At 37.2% G+C, this 27,059-nt stretch overlaps 2 protein-coding genes across 2 annotated transcripts in view; one reads left to right on the forward strand and one right to left on the reverse strand.

The window, feature by feature from the left end:
- Positions 1–277: 277 nt before the first annotated feature.
- Positions 278–6,249, reverse strand: LOC107584834 (cordon-bleu protein-like 1). The gene is made up of 9 exons (XM_016271597.1): positions 5,971–6,249; positions 4,257–4,346; positions 4,121–4,178; positions 3,921–4,027; positions 3,633–3,831; positions 3,146–3,371; positions 2,283–2,389; positions 1,754–1,975; positions 278–322 (listed from the first exon to the last, which is right to left on the reverse strand). Exons 1-9 carry the CDS (start codon positions 5,979–5,981, stop codon positions 278–280), a joined length of 1,065 nt encoding a protein of 354 aa, XP_016127083.1. The 5' UTR covers positions 5,982–6,249.
- Positions 6,250–12,330: 6,081 nt separating this feature from the next.
- Positions 12,331–27,059, forward strand: part of LOC107584835 (sodium channel protein type 2 subunit alpha-like) — a 35,837-nt gene continuing 21,108 nt past the window's right edge. The window contains exons 1-11 of the mRNA XM_016271598.1: positions 12,331–12,494; positions 15,537–15,859; positions 16,046–16,164; positions 16,518–16,607; positions 20,839–20,967; positions 21,197–21,288; positions 23,150–23,398; positions 23,746–23,809; positions 24,215–24,356; positions 24,713–24,919; positions 25,706–25,981. Of these exons, the coding sequence (XP_016127084.1) occupies positions 15,590–15,859; positions 16,046–16,164; positions 16,518–16,607; positions 20,839–20,967; positions 21,197–21,288; positions 23,150–23,398; positions 23,746–23,809; positions 24,215–24,356; positions 24,713–24,919; positions 25,706–25,981 (1,638 nt within the window). The 5' untranslated portion in view covers positions 12,331–12,494; positions 15,537–15,589. The remainder of the gene's footprint in view (positions 12,495–15,536; positions 15,860–16,045; positions 16,165–16,517; positions 16,608–20,838; positions 20,968–21,196; positions 21,289–23,149; positions 23,399–23,745; positions 23,810–24,214; positions 24,357–24,712; positions 24,920–25,705; positions 25,982–27,059) is intronic.

The following is a 27,059-nucleotide window of genomic DNA, read 5'->3' on the forward strand; positions in this document are numbered from 1 at the left end:
GTGGGGGCAAAGTTTACTCTTGGCACAATAACGTTCCTGTTGAGTCAATTAAAAGGCTGGAAAAATACTCCTTTCTGAAAGGATCTGTGAAAATCAGTCGAGAAAAAAAAAAAGAAGGAAAATACAGGTCACATCTTTCAGAATGTTTTTCATCATCCAAAATATTCATAATGCTAAAACACAGAATCAAATAATCTTATAAGAAATAGCGGTTTTAATAGAGTAGTTTAATATAGTGTGTCCTCCTGTTCATTCTGGTGAAGAACATCCTCCATATTTAAGCCAAATGAACACTACCATATTCAGACTGGCCATCAATTACCTGGAGAAAACAAAAAACAAAACTCAGGACACCATAGTAAATCCCAGCATTCTGCAAGACACATACTGGCAGTTATATATTTTCTGGAGCCAGGTTTGAAAGCCAGATCCAGGTCCATTTTTAGCTCACGTCAGTCATTCAGAAAGCCACATTTTTTATTTATTTGTGGCTGATGAATTCATTTTTGAATTTCTGAATATTGAATAATTTATGATGAATTCTTAAAAGCATCCCTTATGACCCCGACATGTTTTTTTTTTTAATTTTTAAAGACATTGACATTTAATAAAGCTGAACAGCAGTTACGTAGATAAAAATATCATCAAACACTGATTACAACCATCTTGGGAGCTGTGGCTCAAAATCAAGGCACAATTATTGTGATAAAGTTTACACAAACACTGAAATAAATTTATATTAAAAACATTAGAACCTACAAACTACAATGAAATCCATCTGTCTACGGCATAAATTGACTCTGTTATTGACCTGAGTGTGATTTTGATTTATTTGTGGCTGATGAATTCATTTTTGAATTTCTGAATATTGAATAATTTATGATGAATTCTTAAAAGCATCCCTTATGACCCCGACATGTTTTTTTTTTTAATTTTTAAAGACATTGACATTTAATAAAGCTGAACCGCAGTTACGTAGATAAAAATATCATCAAACACTGATTACAACCATCTTGGGAGCTGTGGCTCAAAATCAAGGCACAATTATTGTGATAAAGTGCTACAGATTACACAAACACTGAAATAAATTTATATTAAAAACATTAGAACCTACAAACTACAATGAAATCCATCTGTCTACGGCATAAATTGACTCTGTTATTGACCTGAGTGTGCATTACTTTATCCTCTAGAATACTACATTGTCTTTATACTAACAAGGTGAAAAAGACTTCACATTACAGTTTAAAACAAGAGGGAGTGACCTTAAGCAAGGAAGCCAATTAAACAACAGAACAAGACTCAACAAGAACTTAAGTTCAGTGCAACGTGCATAAGACATGAAGGCTATGTAAAGACACAGAGAACAAATAGCCCATCACCGATGAAAGTAGGAACAGAGAAGCATGCATGGAGGAGAGGAGGAGGAAAGGAGACTGTGCTGCCTGTTAGGCGCCCCCTCCTGGTAGTACAGTGTAAAACAAAAGCAAATAATTAATCCAACACAGTTGGCAAGCATTAAGAATATATATATATATATATAATTAAAATTTATTAAAGCACAAGAAATAAATACAAAAATTAAAATGAAAACTGAAAATATAAAAACAAAGGCTAATTCAAAATATCAATGCATACTATAGTAGTATATAAATAATACTAAAATAACACTGATGCCTACATATATGAATATTGGATGGCCAATGGTACAGGTTTGTTTAGACTGGTATGGAGATGCCCACAGCATTCCCACCTGTTTTCCAATAGAGTCACTCTCTGATAGGTCTGAAAAATCTCTGGTGGTAAGTCCACAAGTGACACTCTGGGACACCATCATAGGAGGCTGTGGAGCGCGTCTCTTCTTTGGCATGTCGGCATTGACCATGGGTAAGGTTAAGTGGCCATTAACACCGTTCACCCTGTCCGCACATTGGCCGTTCCGTTCAGGAGAGTTTGGAGCACAGTCAGTCACAGCCTGTAGAAGAAGAAGAAGAGAGAAAAAATAAATAAATCACTGAATATGTTGAAAGGAGTCAAATATTACAGAAAAGGAATATTTTTTCTATATGCAAACTGAATTAATGTTCAAAAACATGAGGCAAGATAAACAGATGGAAAGGAAAGCCGAAAGATAAACAGATGCAGAGACAGATGGGTGGACCGGCGCAAGTGTTTTACAATGTTACAGTTTGGTTATGATATTTCTCCCCATCATTTCCTAAATATGACAACAAGCAGGTTGCACAGACTGCTAAACCAAACAGACTGACGGGTGTACAAACCTGCTCAGGTGTTTTCTTGTTCTTCTTGAATAATCCAAAGAAACCTTTGTTTCCCTTCTCTCTGTGATTCTTTTCTTTAACTGGGGACTTCTGTTCTTCATCACCACCTGGACAAGCACAAAAGAGCCTCTTAGTTCAAACAAACTTTTGTGGACAAATCTCAGCAGTGCGGAAATTACTGGTGCAGCACTATTATATAAAGATAACAATTACATATTTTTTGTGATACAAAATTCAGTTGCTTGGAGTTTGGTACCTTAATGAGTTAATACAGGATCAACAGGATTGTTTGGTACCACTTTAAAAAGAAAAAACTTAACTGCAAGACTAATATTACTTCATTCACATATTTAAATATGTAAATGCAAGCAGATGCCTTGTTCAAAAATCATAAACATGGGGTCTCATTCACTAACGGTGTATTTTTATGATTTTGTGTGTGAAATCTATGTATGAACATTTTCGTAAATTATGATTCATTAATAACTTTCATACAATTGGTTGAAATAAAAATATAGCAACTACATGTTTCCTCTGCATAAAAACATAAAAGGTTGTGTAGTACGCAGAATATGGAGATGGTTTGGGTGTGTTTAATGCAAATGAGAATTGTGGTTACTCATTTGAGATACTCCAAAATCATTTACATAATAATGAGGTTAAAAACTAATTCTTGCAAATTCAAAACTGAATTATTCATGCAATTATTAGTGCATGAGACCCATAATGTGTACTAAGCACACACAGTATGTACTGCACATTGTATGGTGTTTTGAAATTAATATGATACAGTATGCAACATTGCCATGTCACTATGGTGCTTGTGCACTGCCCTATTTTTCTTTCTTTTTTAATTTCCAAACCTTTAATGTCTTTGGCATACAGCTCCCTGATTCCATATTCATTGAGTGTTTTGGTGAGATCCAGAGGTTCCTCTGATTGATATGTTCGCAGTAAGATGGTGGCATCAGAGTCAAGCTCACACTTCTCACACACTGTGGGCATCAGCTCAGCCAGCGGCACTGTAGGATTGACCCGTACTACTGCCTTATGGGACTTCTTGTAGTTTATCAGAAGACGAACTGTTGCCTGGGAAATTCAATTTTTAGAGAGATACATTTTTAATGACAGGTTCAATGTGACTTAAGACCCTGTGCCCAACACATGGGTGACCTGAAAGTATGACAATTCAGAATCAGCAAGATACTCTTGTTTTAGGCACCAAAAGGGTCCAAATCCTAGATTAATTGCTTGATATTTGACAAAACCCACTAAAAATTTAATTTTAAGATGAAATGGTAATCAAGGTAAAATTATGAGATATGGATTCAATTAAGCTTTCAGACTTACCACAGGAACATGTGGTTTCTTCTTGTTATCACTTCCTTTAGTTTGCAGGACAACTCTTTCAAATTCAAGAGAGCCAATCATGGAGCTGGGTTTGAAATTGATGTGGTTTTGATTTGTGGAAATAAGCTTAATGACATGATCTGATGGAACGAGATGGTGTTGAGCACACAGTGTAACCAGAACATCCATAACTGGTTTACTGCAAGCGCACACACACAAGTGAATTAAAATATGACCAGAATTGGTGAAAATGTGCAATATCACCTTTATTTTTTCCCTCTCGCTCACCTGCCATGCACTGTGGCTATGGTCTCCTGTCCTCCTGGGAGCAGCACAGTCAGAGTGATGTCCCTGTCCATGAGATCTTCTTTGGGATCCATAGGTGTGTTCTGTAGCTAGTATGAAAGATAGATGACACTGTAGATTTTGGTTTTCCTATTGATGAAGTAAAAAAAAAATTGATGGGTCATTCAGTTGGAACACCCTACATTTATCCAAGTAGGAATGATATGAGAACCCATCTGGATTTCCCTTTTAGAAGTAGTTCTTTGGAACAGAGACAATTATGGCATCCACTGTTACACACTCATGGAAGAAAGCTTTGTGATGAATCACATCACCAACCTGTGAAAAAATCCTCTTTGTGTCTCAGCTACGGCTGTGCAAGGGAAATTTCCAGATATGTTCCATTGACTGAATTTTCTACTGTGGGCTCTGTTAGACATGGATTGGAGCAATACCTCTGTGATGTCTTAGCTTAAACAAACTTTTGTTAATCTTCAACGAATCAACTGCCTCTAAGCCCCTCTCCAAACAATATTTAATTGTTGAAATGTATATTATCATTTTAGTTTTTAATTATATTAACGTGCATAACTGTGCGCCTCAATTTTCTCACAACCTCCAACACAGCAAAGTAAATAATTCCTTATACATTATCGCTCAAAAGTTTGGTGATCTTTCAGTAATCCTTTTACTGAAATTAAAACTTTTATTTAGCAAGGATGCATTCAATTGAACTGAAGTAACACTAAAGACCTGAACCTATAGGATCACTGACACTGAAGACTGAATGGCTGCTAAAAAATTAAGCTTTTCCATCACAGGAATAAACTACATTTTAAAATACATTAAAACAGAAAACAGTTACTTTACATTGTAATAATATTTCACAATTAATGCAACCCTGTTACCAATCCTGGAGTAGCCTATTTTTTTTATTCAAATCTTGAACTTATTTTATATTAATATTATTATGCGTTTAATTAATGCTTAAAACGCAATTACACAAAGCAAAGTTTTAAAGTGCATTCAGGCATGTTCTAAATTTTGATAACGGTGTTGATAAGGCCCTGTTTTACCCTGCTCGTTGACCGTGCCATTAAAAACCAAAACCAAATGACGTCCAAATCACAGCTGATTTAAAAACTCCAAATTGGACTAAAACAAGATGACTGAAAATGGACTTTAATGAACCAATAGCTATTCTGAAAGTGACGAAAATTAAAAATAATGTTGGGGAGCCAACGCCTTTGAGTGTGTATGGTGCTCGTTTGCTGGAGCGTCACGTTTGTCATATCTGGGCGTGCGCGGCGCAAAGCGGAGAAATGCACAACAACCCACGCGTATTTCCAATGAGAACGAACTCGACAAAAGCCTAATAAAACGCCAAACGCACGTGGCCATCCAATGTTCAGTAAGGGCACACAGGAACACACATTTGGTTTTTATATGCGGAGACATTTAACACATACATGCTCATTTAAACCTTCGCAAATTGCAATTTTAAGACTTACGATACATTCACAACCTTAAAAGGTTTGTTACATCGCAGCAGGATTAGCTTAAGTACTATCAGTAGCTCGCCGACGCGCACGTAAAGTTTTGGACACAATTACGCAATGTGTGCCACCTGTATCTTATTCAAGTCCTTACCTTACTCCAGTCCTCTATAAGGGGGTTCTTCCAACAAATGCCATTTAAAAACAAAAGGAGGACTAAATGACCAAAGCAACAAGTGGATGCAAAGACAAGCTTTGGTAATCCTCTACATTTAAACCTTCGCAAATTGCAATTTTAAGACTTACGATACATTCACAACCTTAAAAGGTTTGTTACATCGCAGCAGGATTAGCTTAAGTACTATCAGTAGCTCGCCGACGCGCACGTAAAGTTTTGGACACAATTACGCAATGTAATTACCGTACTCCAGTCCTCTATAAGGGGGTTCTTCCAACAAATGCCATTTAAAAACAAAAGGAGGACTAAATGACCAAAGCAACAAGTGGATGCAAAGACAAGCTTTGGTAATCCTCTAGTAGTTTTGTCCGTAGCCTACCTTATGGACATGCCCAGTGCTGTGACATCAACAAATCTGTTTCCTGTGCGTACGCGCGCGTGAGACAAAGAGAGAGACAGTGATATAACATTCTGGTTTTAGGCTATTGAGTTGACATGATTTAGATTTTACTTAAAACGCAAATCAAAATACTTTTTTGTTGAGGAGCAATATATGGCAAAGATATATTTTGTTTGTTAATAAGTGAATGTGGTTAATGATGTTAGTCAATAATGTCTTAAATGTTTGAGGGAAGCTGTGTGAGAGAAAGGTGGTATGTGGGCATGAATGAATCAAGCTACTTGTGTTTACTTGTGCTAATGCACTGGCAATCTTCAAGAAGGCTGATCACATGGCGGATGAGTAATCAGCTTATTGTGGTTGTCTGTTGTCTCAGAGTGTGCAAAAGAGTCAGCTGCAGCAGTTGATTCATCGCAACACATTTTTGCTTGCTCAGTAGGGCCACACAGAAGTGCAGTAATTTATCACTTTCATACAAGAGGAAAACTTATTGGTATTAAGCACTAAAGCGGTTTCTACTCTCCACAGCCCTGAAGAACACGGTCAAGGACTCATCACAGTAATTATGTAACATCTATGCTACAAAAATGCTTCAGTCATTTAAAGGACTGTGGGTTCATTGTATCAAAGAAACACACACAAAGCAAGATGCGCAAATATAGCCTTGTGTGTACATGTGTTTACATTTCACGTTGATAACATGACCTCGTTCCCCTCGCGGTGGGTCCCTATGCATTCTCTCAGTGTGTGTATTTCACACATCCTCTGACCAGCGGCCAGCTCCACAAAGAAAAAGCAGACCTTGAATCTTTTCTCAAGTGTCTGTTTGAGTTTCAGGTCATGTGTCTATTCTGGCATCTGAACAGATATTCATGAACTTGTGTGTGTGTATATAGTGTCAGAGGGTGAGTAGAGATATTCAGCAGACCTATTCTAATGAAGGCATGTACTGTCACACTTTAGTGCTAATGTAACTGTGCTCTGTGTACTTTTATTTATTAGCAAATATAGACCTTTTTAATCTAATGAAAAAATATGACTGTATTTCTCTTAGAGGAAGAATTCAATTCAATTTGCATTTACAGCACTTCATTTTTATGGTAATTTAAGGGTGATTCAACGTAGAGAAATTGTATATCCCAGTACTGTAAAAAAAAAAAAAAACGTTACATTTACTGTTTTAAAAAAAACTGGCAGCTGTGATTGCCAGAAATTCACTGTAAAAATACGGTGGCGATGTTTCCAGTATTTTGGAATGTCTGTATATTTCAAAAGGTATAACTGTAATATAATTTCATTAATATATCATTATATTTAATTTCATTAATGTTAATATAATCTACCTGAACTACCAAAATCTGCTTTTTTATCTTATTATAACATTATCTTTAAATAAACAGATAGCCATAATAATAATAAAAGTGGACAATGTACAATATTTAAATACAGGTAATAAGCTATAGTTTTGAATTTATGTAGCCTAAAGATGTGAACATGTTATGTAACTATGAGTAGTTTGACTAAATACTACACTATTAAAAAAAAATCCGTAAAATTGGTTACCGGAGTTGAAACTACGCTGTGGTTGCCGGAATGTTACCATAAAAAATACGGTAGCAACATTTTAGGTTTTACGGTTTTAACTTAAATTTACAGTTAAATACTGTAATTTCATTAACTGATATAATGTTAATATACCATCCTTATGGAAGTACTGAAATCTGTTTTGTACCTTTGTAATACACTGATAACCACCCAATGCAGGTGGTGATGAGAAAGTCACATGATGAACCAAAGCCTATCTCAAGCAGCTTTTAATAGAAGGTGCACAGTAGTCATTCACACAAACACTAAACACCATCATGGTAACACACATGAAACTGAAATAATGCAATAAACATTCATTTAACAACATTAGGTGTAACACATACTGTTTTAAAAAAAACTGGCAGCTGTGATTGCCAGAAATTCACTGTAAAAATACGGTGGCGATGTTTCCAGTATTTTGGAATGTCTGTATATTTCAAAACGTATAACTGTAATATAATTTCATTAATATATCATTATATTTAATTTCATTAATGTTAATATAATCTACCTGAACTACCAAAATCTGCTTTGTTTATCTTAATATAACATTATCTTTAAATAAACAGATAACCATAATAATAATAAAAGTGGACAATGTACAATATTTAAATACAGGTAATAAGCTATAGTTTTGAATTTATGTAGCCTAAAGATGTGAACATGTTATGTAACTATGAGTAGTTTGACTAAATACTACACTATAAAAAAAAATCCGTAAAATTGGTTACCGGAATTGAAACTACGCTGTGGTTGCCGGAATGTTACCGTAAAAAATACGGTAGCAACGTTTTAGGTTTTACGGTTTTAACTTAAATTTACAGTTAAATACCGTAATTTCATCTGAAATCTGTTTTGTACCTTTGTAATACACTGATAACCACCCAATGCAGGTGGTGATGAGAAAGTCACATGATGAACCAAAGCCTATCTCAAGCAGCTTTTAATAGAAGGTGCACAGTAGTCATTCACACAAACACTAAACACCATCATGGTAACACACATGAAACTGAAATAATGCAATAAACATTCATTTAACAACATTAGGTGTAACACAAAACCCTAAAATACAAAACTAATAAGAAAAAACTAAGAAGACACATAGTTATTTCAACAAAAATACATCAAATTGAAAATGTAACGCAGGGAATTCTGGGAATGTTAATTTACGGTTATTCACTGTAAATTATTCACTTCCAAAAACGGTATACTACCGTAAAATTAATGTCCAATGCATGTAATGTCCAATGCAGTTTTTCACCGTATATAGTAGGTGAATTTACCATTAACCATTTAACAGGTTTTTACTGTAGCATTTTTAGTGGACCAAAATTCCTCCACAGCGCTGTAACAGACTCATTGCAAGTTATCGCAAACGCTTGATTGCAGTTGTTGCTGCTAAGGGTGGCCCAACCAGTTATTAGGTTTAGGGGGCAAACACTTTTTCACACAGGGCCATGCAGTTTTGGATTTTGTTTTCCCTTAATAATAAAAACCTTCATTTAAAAACTGCATGTTGTGTTCACTTGTGTTATCTTTTACTAATATTTAAATTTGTTTGATGATCTGAAACATTAAAGTGTGACTGCAGAGTTAAAAAAATAAGAGATCAGGAAGGGGGCCAACGCTTTTTCACAATAGCCTACAAAATAGCTGTAAGCTACTGTGACATTAAGCCCTAGCATCACAAAAAAAATGTGGGCCAAATTTATTTTATTTTAAAATGTAATTTTTCCCACAGAATTGACAAATTTTTTTTAAAAAGTACACACGCCCAAAAGTGCTCACATGGAAGATACATCCTCACACCATTTTTACTGTCATTTTAAATACACTTTTAAACGTTTAACCATCATCTAAATCAGGGGTGCCCAAACTCGGTCCTGGAGGGCCGATGTCCTGCAGAGTTTAGCTCCAACTTGCCTCAACACACCTGGTGGGAAGATTTTAGTATGCCTAATAAGAGCTTGATTAGCTGGTTCAGGTGTGTCTAATTGGGGTTAGAGCTAAACTCTGCAGGACACCGGCCTTCCAGGACCGTGTTTGGGCACCCCTGATCTAAATGCGTACATCGTTTGTCCAGGCGACACTGGCTGAAGAACGCAGGGCCCTTTCACTGAACGAAGTATTTATCGGGTTATTCGTCCGTTCGGCAGGATAAACACTTCTGTCATAGCCAGCTGCTCCATTGAGAGAGTTTACCCGTATTCTGTCCGCTCGGCGTACTGGTGATCCTTCAGTACGCCCTATGCCTCGATGACAACCCGCGGGTGAGAGCGCTTAATGAGGGAAGCTCAGTGAATGTCAAAACCAGCGCGATGCGTCATGCATCACCACGAGCCCTGCGGAGGCGCGACGCGCTGGCACAGAACAGCCGCTGTAACGCAGTAAATCACCGATCCTATCTGAGCGTATATTTTTAAGACTGAGACCATACAAATTTACCAATGCATTCATCCATACTAAACATGTAATAAACAACCGAAAAGAACGCGCTAAGTTTCTTAGCAAATAATTAAGTCAGCTCCATGCGTCGTAAGAAGCGCCACCATCTCTCCTTGTCGCCAGCAGAGGGCGTGCGCGCATTGTTTGGAGCGTCGCGCCTCTCCCATGCCTCGGGTGCCGTGTACGCCAGCAACCTCTTTCAAGCATGGATACGGATTATTCATTTTGACCGTGTCTGGTTAATTTAGGGATTTGAGAAACGACCAGCCTCAATCCCTATACTATATAACACAATAGTATTGACTGATCCTGTACAGCCCTAGATGTTTGTAAGTAAAATGCAGTCCTGGATAGGCAAAGAAACAGGCAACAAATCATTCTAATCTCTTTTAATCTTATGTGAAACTTTTTGTCCCCAGAGAGAACATAAATAGATTTTCCTTCTGTGGTCCATACACATGTGGTACATTGTTTTATAGTATATACAGGGTAATTCATTCTACAGTTTATTCTTCCCAGTTCTCCTCTTTATTACTGGTTTGCATGAAAACGTGAGTCACAATATTATTCTGAGTGTGTACTTATAAAATAAAGTCTAGAACAGTAACATGCATTAGATACAACTTTAGATATAGAAGGTACATTTAGATGTTATTTATAAAGCTTCTGTATATTAAAATTATTTATTGGTTATCATTGTATTGATCTTCAAAGTCATGTTTTCTGAACAAACTATGTTAATATCAACAACAGCCTTTCAATTTAAGCAATTCAAATAAAATGCCTAAAAAAATAACATCTGAAAATCTTAAGTACTGTGAATTAAAGTATTGGACAGTTCTGTTGACATTTCAAGCAGCTAGTTATCACACTTTTAATGGAGAGAATATTTCCCAGGGAATATTTATCAATGTTTAAGTCAATTTTAATTAAGTCATTTTTTAGGCACATTAAAGGCTACAAAAAGCATTTCCACTTGGCACATCTTGATCTTTTGTGACAACATGCCCCACCTCGCAATTTAAATGCCCTGCTATAGCCTACCCTTTTAAACAGTGTTGGGGGTAACGCATTACAAGTAACGCAAGTTACGTAATCAGATTACTTTTTTCAAGTTAATTTACAAGAGAATATCTGAGTTACTTTTTCAAATAAGTAACGCAAGTTACTTTTTTTTTCTTCAATTTATTGATTGACAGCTCTCCTGTCCCCATGCTGAGAGAAATCAGAAGATGTTACTGTAGTTCTAAAATAAATATGAATATGCATTAATTCATCTAACTCAAAACACAGATTCAGTATTCCTCAAAACTCAGAATATGATGCAAACCTGCAATAATTAAATGTTAAACAACACAAATATCCTTTATGTATTTAATCACATTCTATTAACCAATGACTTTGCTTCTGACCTTCGATGATCCAGTTCATACTAATAAGCAAAAATTACTCTAGACAAACATTTCTGTGTCTTTTTTTTATTGCTGAAGTGTGTTGAAATGTCTTCTTCTGCATTCTACTGTACGGATGTAAATTTACTTTCCCTTCAGCCTGAGGCTTATTCATTTCACTTTTGGTGTAAAAAGGCTTTTATATTTGTCAAAAATATAACTTTTTTATTGTAAAAACAAACAAGCAAGCCCTGTCCAGATTTAAAAAGTAACGCAAAAGTAACGTAACGCATTACTTTCCACAAAAAGCAACTAAGTACCGTAATTAGTTACTTTTTTATGGCGTAAATGCATTACTTTTAAAAGTAACTTTCCCCAACACTGCTTTTAAATCTAAATAGTAAAACAAAAGTGAAACACAAAGTAATTCCTGGAACAACAATCATGTCAAAGGTAATATGCAAAAACATGCACATTTCTAATCTTTAAAACACATTTCAGTTTGGAGCAAAAGCTCTTATTCTAGAACTGTTTGAACTTTTTAACATAAAATAATCGTTGTTAGAGAAGTAATTTCCTCTAATTAGAATAAAATGTTCTCAATAAAAAAATGCGAATTACCGTTGATGCAAAAAACACTACATGTGGAATGCCTATGACGTAACCAATTTAAAAAAAAAAAAAAAAAATGGATTAAAAAAGCTTCACATAGATATTTGTTCTCTGTGCAACCCCGTCTAACCCCGTCTGTTTTCGTTACAGTGGTCGCCCGGGCCTCACGTGCGGGTTCTGGCTAAAGCTGCGCGTTGACTCTGGAGTCGAGTCGTGAGGCTCGCGCACGCGTCACTCCCACCACCCAAGCCACGGATAACCGGAAGCGACTATCATCCGTGATATTTGGGGAGACTAACGACAGCTGAGAGCGCCTTTCAGTGGATAAAAACATCGCCGTGCCCTCTCAATCTGTTTGACAACAACCGCGTTTTAGTGGAAGAAAGACACAATAGACGGAACTAAGGGTAAAACGAAGTTATTAGAATTCACCATCATCCAGGTTCGAGCCTGACAGGCATTGCTATGGTGAGTAAAAGATCAATCCAGAAACGTCTAGAAAGGCCTGCCACAAGAAAATCATATTTTTTTGGTCTGATATGCATTTAAGACCGCCAAGATCATGAAAATATTGTTATAAATAAGTCTATATGTTTGTCTCAAAATAGGCACTTGTTTGTCAAAAGACAGTTGGATGATTAGGATTTTCGTCCTTTAGGCAAATGAAGAATATGATTATGCACACATTTAAAGGTCATCCTCTGACTGCTCAACAGAGCGGAATTATGATCAGTTAACGTAAACAAATAATTCATATATAATATCCATGTAAAGCTCACGGAGGCTGAGGCATATGTTTGCGCAGTAGCCTGATTCGGATCATCCAGGCACTTATAAGGAGTTTAAACGGGATTTGGATCGGATCAGGGATTTTACAAAGGATTTGTGAATGTTAAAACCTGGACAGATGTTTGGGTTTCTGTCCGCTGGTTGCCAATGGAGATGATGTGAGGTGCTGCAAAAATTTGGCTGATCTTTCAAAATTAGAGATGCTGTCTGGACGAAGGACTGCAGTCGAGTGGTTTTAAGCTTAATGGATCAACACCTCTTGTTTTGAGATTTTCACAAGACGTTGAATGTCCCCATAGCACATTAATTATATTGATAATGATTGTCATTGAAAAGAGGAGCAAACGCGACCCCCTCCTTCCCTCACATTTCCACACCCACCCACTGTCGCACACTGGCTGTAAACGAGAAGGGGGTGAAAACACAATCCGAGGACACCAATAAGTGCCAATTTGCGGTGTTAATGCGAACCTTTATGCCTCTGAAACTCGTTTACGGTGGGGACATTTTTGGTCAGTGAAAAAAGAAGGCACGCCCAGAGACGTTCTCTCTGTCGCCTAGACACCGTTTAACCCTTTAGGTGTGTTTCTCGTTACGTGGAATTACATCAATCTCTGTTCTTCATTCGGTGTCGTCTGGGGTGGAAATGTTGAGCTGTTGTGCCCCCGGGCGATGTTTTTTTTTTTGGGGAGGGGTGGGACATAAAGCTCTAGAAATGGTCGTGTAAACGGTTAGGAGTTCGTTGTGGTTTGGGGGGACCTCGAGCTTGCGGAATGGAAATAAACGGAGACGTCAACATGGCGACAGCTGCTTCGCCCCTGCGCTCGAGATGAATCCTCATCTATAAAGGTACGGCCTCCAAACTCACCTTGGGCTTCTGTCGCCACTCAATGCCAAAAATAACAATCGTGATTAACATCATCCGTCGACTGGGCCTGTATTTGTTGAAAATCAGGGTTATGGTTGTTATTATGGTATTTTGGCCAGAACACCTCAATAATGTTTTTTTTTTTTTTTTAATTTACATTTTACAAATATACAGTTTTTCACTTTATAAGATGTTAATTGATGAAATTGAGTCATGGTGATTACTTGTAGATTATTGGATTATTGTTTTTATCAGCTATTTGGACTCTTATTATGAAGGCACCCATTCACTGAAGAGGATCCACTGGTGAGCAAGTGATGTAATGCTAAACTTCTCCAAATCTTTTCTGATGAAGAAACAAACTCATCTACATCTTTGGATGTCCTGAGGGTAAGTAAATTTGCAGCAAGTTTTTGGGTGAATTGCACCTTTAAAATATGTTTCAAATTATTATATCAATATATCTTCATAAGTATTGATTTATATGACGTATGATTCATACTCTGGGCATGTAATTTTCACGCAGATTTGTATAAGGATGTTAGTTAAACAAGCATTTCAAAATCTGCAACAGTTTTTTTCACCTGGTTTTCTGTGTGGTAGTTATTTGTGAAAAAGGAAAGAGTGAATAGCAGATTTTATTTGGTCACAGATTCAGTTTTGAAAATGTTTTCATCTTCATTCATTAAACGTGGACATGATCTATAATATGGATCCAGTGAGTAAAAAAGAGACTACTGATTTTTCAGTTTGCTTGGTGAAATGTTTATTGCAACTACTATTATGCCTTTCCAGTTAGATGAGGACTAAGGTTTTGCATCGGGGGTGGTTTGGAGCAGTCTCAGCTGTTGTTTGTGTAAAAAGAAATCCTAGTTCTAGAAAATTCTAGAAACTAAAACAATTACTGTTTTTATAAATGTTTTTTTTTCCACAGCTGTCAACTATATTGATTCATTTTGATTCAGGTCAGTTTTATTTGAACTTTTAAAAAGTATTACCTAAAAAAAGGAAGAATGGAGCCTGAGCGTTTGGATTTGGATTAAAATTCAAAAGCATTATTTTGTATGAGTGTAGGTGCCGGTCGGTGTCTGTCCGCGGCACCCAGCTACGTCGTGCTATACTTGTATGAATTGTTCTAGACATGCCGAAAATGTGACGCTACAGCACAGCATCTCTTCTTCTTCGTTTTCTCTGATGCACTAATTCTGCAGCAGCACTTCTTCTTAATCGTCGTCTTGTCTGATGCAGTCACTCAACCAAGCGTTCTAACCACAACCTCGCCCCTCCCCACCCGCCAACCATTCGAATTTCTGTAGGCGGGAATTATTTTTAATGATATTCTAATGAGCCGCTTTGTGATATCACAAAGCCCGGAAACCAACGCTGTAGTCCAAACAAGCCGTTTGTTGTAGTTCTTGAAAAGGGATAAACCCCCCCGAAATATCTCCCTTTCTCTTGGGTACACGCCCAGTTTGGCACTCACAGCTCTTGCAGACTGGCTATTTATGCCTGGTGACCCGCAGGCATTGCTGCTCTACTGTAACATACAGAGCTGGTACAACCATCCGGTTCTGTAAACACACACACACACACACACACACACACTCACAAGCTGCATCTAATGGCACTGCATGAATGTTAACAGCCTCTTAATTGGTAATAGTTACTATATTAAATATTCTCCCGAGTCTCCAGTGTGATGCTGATCATTTTGTAAATAAACTGACAATAGTTATTTCATGTTTTAAATTGTCACAGATTGACTCTATTAATAAAAATGAAGGACTTCCACTGTAATGATCAGTCTCCTCTCGCAGCCACTATGTATTGAACGTGTGATTTCCTTCCTTCAGCTCCCAGACTGACCGGAGATTAGCTGGTGCAGCTACCAGAGCAGGATGTCAATATGGCTGCTCAGCTGCTCGTTCCACCCGGACCTGACAGCTTTCGACGATTCTTGCCTGAGTCTCTCGCTGCTATCGAGCACCGCATCGCAGAGGAGGCGGCCCAACGGCCCAAAGGCGGGAGACGGCCTGATGATGATGATGAAAATGGGCCCAAACCCAACAGCGATTTGGAGGCGGGAAAATCCCTGCCCTTCATCTACGGAGAGATTCCACCCGAATTGGTGTCCGTCCCGCTGGAAGACCTGGACACCTACTACAGCAACCAAAAAGTATGTGTGAGAAGATTTTTAAAATGGAAGCTTCTTATTTATGTTTAGACTGCCAGCAGGACTTCAGTCTGTTGTTGTAACGTGTATCACTCTCTGTAGTTATGTAACGCCTTGTGAAACAGATTTGAAAAGAGATTGTTGCAGATTGTGTCCACTGTAACCACAATCTAGTTTTCTCTGCTTCAGACCTTTATAGTATTGAATCGTGGGAAGACTATATTCCGCTTTAATGCTACGCCGGCTTTGTATATTTTGAGCCCCTTCAATCCATTGAGGAGAATCTCCATCAAGGTCCTGGTGCATTCATATCCTTTATCAGCTGAATGTATTTATGTAAGCATCTAAACAAGGTATAGATTAGTCTCGCATAGCCAGACTTTTTACTTGCAACATATATTCTGGTCCACATTCATCTTATTTTATTAGAACACTTAGAAAGGAACTAACATCTGACAATCTGACCAAAATACATACTGTATAACATTCAAAAGTTTGGGCTCTAAGATTTTTTTAATGTTGATGAAAGATGCCTCTTTAGGCTCCATTTATGTGATCAAAAATACAGTAAAATATTAGGTGAGATCAGGTGTAGTTGGGTGTGTATACATTCAATATTTGTGTGTGTTTTTTTTGTGTATATTCCTTGACGGCTGCTCACAATGTTCAGTTTTGTGATCATGTGCACAATCTTGACCAACTGCTCCTTCATGACCCTCAGCAATCCCCCGGACTGGGCCAAGAATGTGGAGTAAGTCACATCATTAACACAGTTGTGCATAGGGATTTTACAGTTTAACCTAAGTTATAACCAAGTTATAACCCAGTTTAACCAAAATGATCAGTCTTTCTCTTCTGGGAAGGTGAACTAAACATATTCATTATCTTGTAAACACTTGTATGGACATGATTTTGTCCAAAAAAGTGATCTGTAAATTTGTATCCCCTATGTATATTTATTAGGGATGGAACAGTTCAACTTACTCACGGTTCGGTTTGTATCACAGTTTCGGTACGGTTCGGTATGTACTATGTTTAGGCAAAAACTATACTGTCAAATAAAAATAAAGAAAATAAGAGTAATCTATCTACACTGAACAAAATTATAAACGCAACACTTTTGTTTTTGCCCCCATTTTTCATGAGCTGAACTCAAAGATCTAAGACTTTTTTCTATGTACACAAAAGGCCTATTTCTCTCAAATATTGTTCACAAATCTGTCTAAATCTGTTAGTGAGCACTTCTCCTTTGCCGAGATAATTCATCCATTCAATTAATTTTGTTCAGTGTAACTACAAGCAACAGCACAAATAAATACAATAGAGTAAATATATAAATAAAATAAATAGTGATTTTCAGTTTTTTTTTTAGGTATGCCTAACAGTTTTTAGGTACAGAAATTGAATAAAGTAATGAAATGCAAAACAGCATTGCATATTTGACTATAAATTAAAGATTACTTTTTATTAAAGTTTCAAAAGCTATTCAATCAAGAGCAGTGAGTGATTTCTTTGTTGTTGCTGTTTGATTAATATTAAGAAAGTGCTGTCACTTTAAGGGAATGCACTGATGCAGTGCACTGATACAGTACGTTCAGCCGGCTATGTCTGCTATAGGATACTTACCAAGACGGGCATTTTGACATAATTTTTGTGTGAATTTGTCCATTTAAACACAATACTTCAGAGAGAGCTTAATATTTGTGCACGTTCTGAGGCGCGGGGTTTTTTTTCATCGCTGTTGTTGTAATGTATTGGAAAGCCAGAATGCGCATCCATCAACAGAAACATATATTAGCCGAACCCTGTTTGTTTTACGTGTTATTTATAGCAAACCATATTACAGATGCGTTGTCAGATTTAAGTTGAACTGCGGTCCTAGGGCATGCCGAACCGTGTGTGGAGAACTGTACGGTTCGATTTTTTTTCTGCAAACCGTTCCACCCCTAATATATACAGTGGGGCAAAAAAGTATTTAGTCAGCCACCAATTGTGCAAGTTCTCCCACTTAAAAAGATGAGAGAGGCCTGTAATTTTCATCATAGGTATACCTCAACTTTGAGAGACAAAATGAGAAAAAAAAATCCAGAAAATCACATTGTAGGATTTTTAAAGAATTTATTTGCAAATTATGGTGGAAAATAAGTATTTGGTCAATAACAAAATTTCATCTCAATACTTTGTTATATACACTTTGTTGGCAATGACAGAGGTCAAACATTTTCTGTAAGTCTTCACAAGGTTTTCACACACAGTTGCTTATATATTTATCAGGGGCGTTTCCTCCGAAGAGACAAGGGAGGCAGTGCCTCCTCAAAAAAAAAAAAGTCATAGTACAGAAATAAAACAATGCAAATATTACAAAATATTACAAAAAAGTGTATAAATCACTTGTTTTTCTAAAGTAAAACTATCCAACAGAGACACTAGCAAGTAAAGTTATAGTGGGAGTCTGTGTCTCTCTCACCTCCCCTGAGCCCCCCTAAAACGTGCAGAGAGTTTGCTGGGGGGTAATTGAGAATGAATGGGGGAAAGTCACGTGAGAGGAGGCAATGCCTCCTTCGCAAAATGATTGGATATGACTGCTTATGATCGGCTATGATTGGCTCTGCGCGTTCCATGCTCGTCAATCAGTCTGAATGAACAAAATGATGGCATTAATGGGAAGGCTAATTAAATAGTAAGCAATGCATACACTTTAATACCGCCACTTTGTCACATCAAAATCAAACTTCAAATGGCCTGGAAACATGAACTGTGTTTTTTTTTGTAGTGAACAATCAGCTTGTTGAAATTAAAGGTACATCTTCGCATCTGTGACCAGTGTTTATTGAGCTCTGATGACTAATAATCCAAAAATAAGTTTCTCTAAAAAGAACAGCTGAACATCAGTTCATAAATAAAATATATAATTGTTTAAAAAAAATATATTGCATACATTTTTACTGCCTTGAGTTATTCATTTGGAATAAATGCAAAATGCTTAAAAACACTAAACTGATGAGATGTATACTTGGTTTTAATAAATTGAATAGCCTATTAATTACATTGTTAATGTAAAAATACAAAATATATTTTTATTCTAGTAGTGTAAGTAAAGTTTATTGAACTAAGAAAATGTGACTGGGACATGAATTTACATTATGTATATATATACAGTATATATATATATATATATATATATATATATAATGATATATATATATATATATATAAATTAACCAAGAAAATGTGACTGGGACATGTATTTACATTTTATAAAAAAAATAAAAAAATATTTAAAAAGTGAGGACTTTCAGAACACCACTGCACGCATATATTTACATAACATTAAGTCATTTAGCAGATGCTTTTATCCAAAGCGACTTACAAATTAGGACAATGGAAGCAATTAAAATCAACAAAAGAGCAACAAAAATATATAAAGTCCAATTATTAGAACACTAGTATTTTCACCAGCTAAAAATGGTTTTAAGTCAGTTATTTCTATCTTTTGCTGTAGTGTGTCAGTAGGAAATATCAGTGTACATTTCCGAACATTCATTTTGCCATTAATTGTAATAATCCAGTGAGATTTTTGTTTGCACAAGGAGTCTGACAACAGCCAGTGCTCCACACAGAGATCTGATCTCACCATCATTCAGTCTGTCTGGAATGACATGAAGAAATAGAACAAACTGAGACAGACTAAATCCAGAAGAACTGTGGCAACGTCTCCAAGATGCTTCAAGAAACCTACCTGCAAAGCTACAGTACTTTTAAAAGTTTTAGGCACTTGTGTAAAAATGCTGTAAAATACAGTCATAAACAATGTCATACATAGATTTTCTTTATAAATTAACTTCTATTAACTAAATTAAATCAACATTTGGTGTGACCATCCTTTGAGTTTACAGCAGCTTTTGCCCTAGGTGCACTTACGCATAGTTTTGCAGGTAGCTTTGCAGGTAGGTCTCTTGAAGCATCTTGGAAGCATTGCCACAGTTCCTACTGACACAGCAAAAGATAGAAATAACTGATTTAAAATCATTTTTTAGCTGGTGAAAATACTAGTGTTCTAGTGTTTTGGCCACCACTGTATATATACATATATATTAAATGTATATTAAATGACAGCTGTTACTCATTAACAACAGCGAGTAGCAAATCAGGGTTTTGTGGGAATGTATTTAAATAAACAATTTACCTAAAATGAAAATTCTGTCATTCTGTTTTACTCTCACTGTTTACTCTGTGGAACAAAAATGTACAGTTTATATTTTATAGTGACCAACCCTGTCTCTTCATTTCAAAAAATGTAAACAACTAAACAAGTAACAACAACTAAAAAAGTAAACAACAATAAACCACCATACCATACAGTTCGTTCTTATTATTCTATGTTTTCTAAAGCCATACAATAATTTTGTGTGTGGGAATTACTGAAATTTATGCTTTTATTGACTTATAATCTTCCCTTCTAGTGAGCTGTTAACTCAAGAACTGCTGTGAGTAGATTGAGTCAGTGAGTTGGACTTATTGAACAAATTAGAATTCATTCATGAATCACTTGGTTCCTTTTCGTGACTGGATCAATTGGATCAACACCTCAAAAGAAAATTTTTTTCACCGATTTAATTTTTGAGGTCAACGCAATGCAGAACATCTTACTCAATGGGAAGATTTTCAGCGAGTCATTTCAGTAAAAATAAATAAAGTCTATTCCTTGCACATAGTATCACGGTTTCTGAACACCTGGAATTGACTGAGAATACAAGTTGTATGAAGCACCTAATGGTGTTTTTTTGTGTTTTGCATTTTAACGTATATGGTCACTATGCTGTCTTCTCTTTTTGTGTTTTGTGCCCCGACTTTTTTTCCAATAGGAAATTTGTCAACACAGCAAATGAAATAGCATCATTACATGGGGTATTTAACATTTAAATGTTTCAATTTCATACAACTTAATTGTTCTTAGTGAAGTTTTGTTCGTGTGCATTCAGGTACACGTTCACAGGGATCTACACCTTTGAGTCCCTGATAAAGATCCTGGCACGGGGCTTCTGCGTGGGGAAGTTCACTTTCCTGCGAGACCCCTGGAACTGGCTAGATTTCAGTGTCATTCTGATGGCGTAAGTATCTCCAATGACAGATGTTTCTCATGCTTATTAATTTGTATTAAAATAAGAGTCATACAAATGAGTCTGTACACTGTTTTTCCTGAGCTGTTAATGAGAGTTTGCACACATTGATGAAAGAAAGCTGGTGAATCCATGTCGGTTGCTGTTGCGTTAGTTTGAGTGAGTGTGTTGGTGTGCATGAGTGTGCGCGCTTGTGGTAACTCTCTATTTGATTCTACAGGTATGTAACTGAGTTTGTAAACCTAGGCAATGTGTCAGCTCTCCGCACTTTCAGAGTGCTCAGAGCTTTGAAAACTATCTCAGTCATCCCAGGTAAGGGATGTATGTGTGTGCGTGCGTGTGTGTATAGACGTGCGCATGCGTGTGCGCGTAAACACAGGTGTCAGTCAGATGTGTGTCTCTGTGTGACGTTTCCCTCTGCTACCCTGTCCTGTCCTAACATGCGTGCGTGTGTTTGTGCGTGTGCGTGTGTGTGTGTGTGACCCCTTCCCCCTCCACCCTCCCTACAGATATGTAACAGAATTTGTGGATCTGGGCAATGTCTCAGCACTGAGAACCTTCAGGGTTTTACGAGCACTCAAAACTATATCAGTGATTCCAGGTGAGGGCTAGCTCACAGGCTGCCTCTCTCTCCATCTGAGCTCTCGCTCACTCCATCCCCTCCTCCGCTGGCCTCTCTCTCATTCTGTCGCTCCCAGCGGTCAGAGAAAGCAGGAATCCGCTTGGGCGTAAAAAACGGGATTCCAGGCTTTTAAAAACACATTCTATAGTTTTCCTTATATCTCTTCTGCCGGGCTCTGCTCTGTTATTTCCCAAAGACCATCACACCTTGGGAAAGTTCTCCAATCATGACTTGGGAAATAGACAACTGGGCACTTTTTAATTTGTGTTTTTTTTTTTTGCATGAGACATTGCTGAAGCCTATAGCCTGAGATAGAGAACTTGAGACCCTCTACTCTTCTCTTCTCCTCTGTCTGCTGTTTGAGTTCTATGTGCATGCGCATCGTCGGCTGTGCCCGTTATATGCTGTGCTTCACATGTGTGTGTGTGTTTGTGAAACACACGCTCACATGATGGCATGCACATGCAACACTTGCACTCACTGTCTTACACTGCATGCTTTAATGTTGTTTATACGCAATGTCAAAAACATTTATTCAACTAACATGCAAACTAATATTTAAAACCATGTTTTAATCACCAAAAGCTTCTTGATTGCTTTCTTTTTACTAATTATATAAAACAGAATGTTTTCTAGATTTTTTTGTGTTATTCTAGTTTAAAAAAAGGATTCGAGTAACTATAATGTCAAAAATATAAGGTAATGTTGTATACTGCCAGAATAGTTCAGCCAAAATTTTACATTCTACAATTTTTTCTTTATTCGTCATTATTCCAAACTAAACCTGTATGCTATAATATCTTTGTGTAAAGAGTAGATCAGAATTTGACTCTTAATTTAAAGATACACTAAAGAAGATTTTCAAGATGACACCAAATCTGATTTAATTTTCTTTATTGTCGTCACACAAAGCTGTCATCTGACCTCAAAAGGCTTAAAATGTAGTGTACCATTTGTATAGGACACCATTATGGTGCTTTCATGGTGTCTTTTTGGAGCATGACAGCTGTGGTTGCTATGAACTGTGACTGTATAGAATAGAGCTGTGTCAATTTCCTTTTTGTGTTTTACACAAAAAATAACAACATACAGGTTTAGAATGACATGAGGGTGAATAAGTAATGGGTTTCTGGGTGAACCATTCGTGCATCAGTATGACAGAAACAGTAGCACTTTAATAATATGCAATTTGTTAACATTAGTTAGTGCATTAGGTATTCTGAACTAACGATGAACAAAATTTTACAGTATTTTGGTTCATGGTAATTTATAAATACACTGTTGTTCATTGTTATTCATGTTTGTGATAAACAATGTTAATTTACACAAAAATGTATAACTGTATCAGTAAACATATGAATTTATATTAACCTACATAAATAAATGCAATGTAGCTATCATTCTACGTAATGTTAACGTATTAGACCTTATTCTAAAGTGTTACCATAAGAGCCTTTCCAGATCTATGTAGCTGTATTGTGCATTCTCACATTGTGTTTGAGTTGTTGTGTGTATTGGGTGTGTTTGTGACCACCGTTGCGTGTTCCTCAGGGCTGAAGACTATCGTTGGCGCTCTGATCCAGTCCGTGAAGAAGCTGTCAGACGTGATGATCCTGACTGTGTTCTGTCTGAGTGTGTTTGCTCTGATCGGACTGCAGCTCTTCATGGGAAACCTGCGGCACAAGTGTGTGAAGATGCCGGAGGTCAATGTCACTGAAAACCTGACCGCCACGCTGAACTACAGCGCCGGTTTAGAGCTGCGCAAAACCTTTAACTGGACAGAATACACTAGTGACGAGAGTACGTGAAGAATGTGTGTGCTTCTCTGTGTGTGTATGTGTGTGTGTTATTGAGATGCTCATTGACACTACATGTCCTTGAGGATGTGAGGAATGCTCCACTGGCCCAAGAAAAATGAGTCATCGAGTGCTCAAAGCACTCTTATGGTTGTGTGTGTGTATGTGTGTTGCCTCGCAGTGAGTGTGCTTTAAAGTCAAGTCTTTTTTAGACAATTTAGGCAAATACACTTCCTTCAAGCAACAGGATTCACGGCTAGAAACATATCCTGTACTGTACATCTTTGTGTGTATATGTTCAGCTTTTTATTATGTTTTTTGACATTTATCTTGTGCCTTTCCCCTTTTTAGGCAATTATTATTTCCTCCCAGGCCGCAGAGATCCTTTGCTATGTGGAAATTCAAGCGATGCAGGGTGAATATGTTCTTTTAGACTGCATATGCTAGTGAAATTTAAACATCATTATAGAATATAGAGAATATAGAATGTAAATAGATTAAATGTTGTAATATAAAGAAAAAAAATTTTCACTTGAAATACTGCATGTTTTCTTAACAATCTAACATCTCATTTTTGAATTGGTTAAGTTTATATAATGCAGTGGTTTTCAGCCTTTTTGATTCTAAGCTAACGTGTACTTCTCTTACTTTTAGCATTTTAACTGAGATGTATGTAACTATAACTCATTGAGACCTACCTGAAAGTTTGCTGAGGCCCTGGCCTCCTGGTTGAGAACCACATATGATGTCCCGTGTTGGGCTAAATAACTCATATTCACTGAATATGCTGAAAATATTTTTCCACTTCCTTGGATTACAGGCAGTGTCCAGAGGGCTTCACGTGTATAAAAGCAGGTCGTAATCCTGACTATGGCTACACAAGCTTTGACACATTCAGCTGGGCCTTCCTCTCACTCTTCCGACTCATGACACAAGACTTCTGGGAAAACCTCTACCAGCAGGTACAGCCCTGACATCAGCTCAGTATCATCCTGTAGACATGAAAAGACACCCTACATCCTTCTACAATGTCTAGGCCATGGCTATTTATTTCCTATTAACATTATACCACACCATTGTTTCTTGAATCTCCAGAGCCATAGCAAAACAAATTTAATTTAATTCCGAGTTGTAATACTTTAATAATAAAGAAACCATTATATATAAGTTTAGCCCATTTTCCTGTAGGCGTTAGAAAACATCAGCATCTATCCATTAACTAATCAATATCCTTTTTCTTGTTTTCTCATTCTCTTTCTTCCAAAAAAGTATTTTTGTAACATTTTGTTTGTGTATGTGTGTGTTTTGCCTCTCATAGACCCTGCGTGCAGCTGGAAAGCCCTATATGATCTTCTTTGTTCTTGTGATCTTCCTGGGCTCCTTCTATCTGGTAAATCTCATCCTAGCTGTGGTGGCCATGGCATATGACGAGCAGAACCAGGCCACCATAGAAGAGGCTCAACAGAAAGAGGAAGAGTTTCAAGCCATGCTAGAACAGCTAAAGAGACAACAGGAAGAGGCACAGGTAGCTACACACACACACACACACACACACACACACACACATACTAGCTATCAGAATACACAAGCATACATTCACTTGCACAGACAGTTTTTTTTAAATACAAATTATCACATTGATTTACAGTTATTGTGTGTTCTCATTACTTTTGTTTTGATCATTATTTTGTGCTCGTTTCCTGATCTTTGATCTCTTCCTCTGCCTTCGTCATCTCTGAAGTTTCTCAGCACTACACTTGCTTCGGCTAACACTGCCCTGTCACCATGGAAACCGACAGATAATGAGAGCGAGTGAGAGAGTGTCCTTTCTCCTAGTAAACATGAAAAAGAGAGAAACAAGAGGGAAACAGAAAGCGAGAGAAACAGAGAAAGAGACCAAAAAAGCAAGATGTAGATTAACTCAAAAATGGCGACTGTGCGATCTCTATGGTGGAAGATAGATAGATAGATAGATAGATAGATAGATAGAGGTCAGAGTTACTTTTACTTTTTACTAGTAATTGGGCTTATTACATGTGATTCCAAAAGTTAGAAAGACATAATAAGGAAAAAGAAAGTTAAAAACATAATGCAGTTGTAAGTAAGGATTACTGAGAATGGAATAAAGTGGCAAAGGTCAACAATATGACAAATACCTGTAATTTAATCTGATCACATAAAGCGATCCTCCCTCCTTCTTCAGTGCTCACTGTTTATCCATCTCTTGTCTCTGCTTTCGGTATGTGAGCTTGAACTAAGTCTACCCCTGGTTGCCCTTGACAACGGTGCTTGCGCTGTGATTGGTTGGCAGGTTGCCGTGGCAGCAGCAACAGAGAGTGGGGAGTACAGTGGGAGGGGGGGCTTGTCAGAGGAAAGCTCCTCCGGAGGGTCCAGACTCAGCTCCAAGAGCGCTAAAGAGCGAAGGAATAGGAGGAAGAAAAGAAAACAAAGGGAAGAAGAAGAGAAAGCCGATCAGGAAAAGTTCCATAAGTCCGCCTCAGAGGACAGCATCAGACGGCCTGGATTTCGATTCTCCATCGATGCCAACCGACTCTCGTATGAGAAGAAATGTTCCACTCCAAACCAGGTGACCACCTCCTTTGTGTGCCATTGTGGGAAATGTTGTTTGATAAACGTTTCTGAGTTTGTCAGATAATTCTCATCTTCTCAGCTATATTGTTACTGAGGTGGGCGGAGTGCTAATCAACTCAAGAAGTGTGATAGGGAGGCAGAAAATATTAGCTCAATAAAATGTTCAGCTATGCACTTATTCACAGAGGATTACAGGGTTAAAGGTGGCACAGATGCATTACACAGATGCCTCGAAAATAACCCAAATGTAAATGTGGTTTCATTTAATTCTAACAAATCTTAATCCACCAGAAATCTATTGTAAAACATAAAACATACATGCTACCATTGGCATATGCATGCAAATTAATCTGCAGTAACATTATTCACAATATAAATACCATGAGACAAATCGGATATACAATTTTGAAATATGACTTAATATGAGCACATGACATAAACATAGAGAAACAAAATGAACCAATTTTTCACACTTTTGCACCAGCTGATGGTAGAAATTCAAAACTAAGAGCAGGCATTTTGATGATGACAAACACAACTAAATCTTCAGGGACAAGTACAAAGATAGTAGGTCTTAAAGAAACTTATGTGTTCATGTGTTGATGTATTTTGGAGTTTGGGGTAGGACGCGTCAAAGGGCTTGTGCTCTCTTTAAATAGCTAAAAACCTTTAGTTTAGATCATAGCTATGAACCATAATTTGCTACTTGCTTTTGCTAGTCAGACCTAGTCTTTTTAGAGAGCTTTTGACACCACAGTGCCAATTTTCAACAGGAACAGCATTCATATTATTGTTAATTAAATGTGTTTCTTGCAAAAATTATTCAGCTTTTCAATGCAGTATTAGGGCCCTATTTTAATGATCTAAGCGCATGGCGCAATTGCGCTTAGGGCATGTCCGAATCCACTTTTGCTAGTTTAAGGATGGGAAAAATGGTCGGCACACCCGGCGCGTAGTCTAAAAGGGTTGTCCCTATTCTCTTAATGAGTAATAGGTGTGTTTTGGGCTAACAAGTGTTAGTCTCATCTCACATTCCCTTTAAAAGCCAGTTGCTCTCGTGTCATGGCGGAATT

The sequence above is a fragment of the Sinocyclocheilus grahami genome, unplaced genomic scaffold (genome assembly GCF_001515645.1).
Source record: "Sinocyclocheilus grahami isolate Dianchi unplaced genomic scaffold, SAMN03320097.WGS_v1.1 scaffold63.1, whole genome shotgun sequence".
Classification (NCBI taxonomy): Eukaryota; Metazoa; Chordata; class Actinopteri; order Cypriniformes; family Cyprinidae; genus Sinocyclocheilus; species Sinocyclocheilus grahami.

What these genes read in the sequence shown, in the direction of transcription:
- LOC107584834 (XM_016271597.1), bottom strand. An exon ending in CAAAGAGGATTTTTTCACAG is followed by an intron (nt 4,179 to 4,256) that starts GTTGGTGATGTG and finishes TCTGTTCCAAAG; the next exon opens with AACTACTTCTAAAAGGGAAA. An exon ending in AGAAACCACATGTTCCTGTG is followed by an intron (nt 3,372 to 3,632) that starts GTAAGTCTGAAA and finishes TGAATTTCCCAG; the next exon opens with GCAACAGTTCGTCTTCTGAT.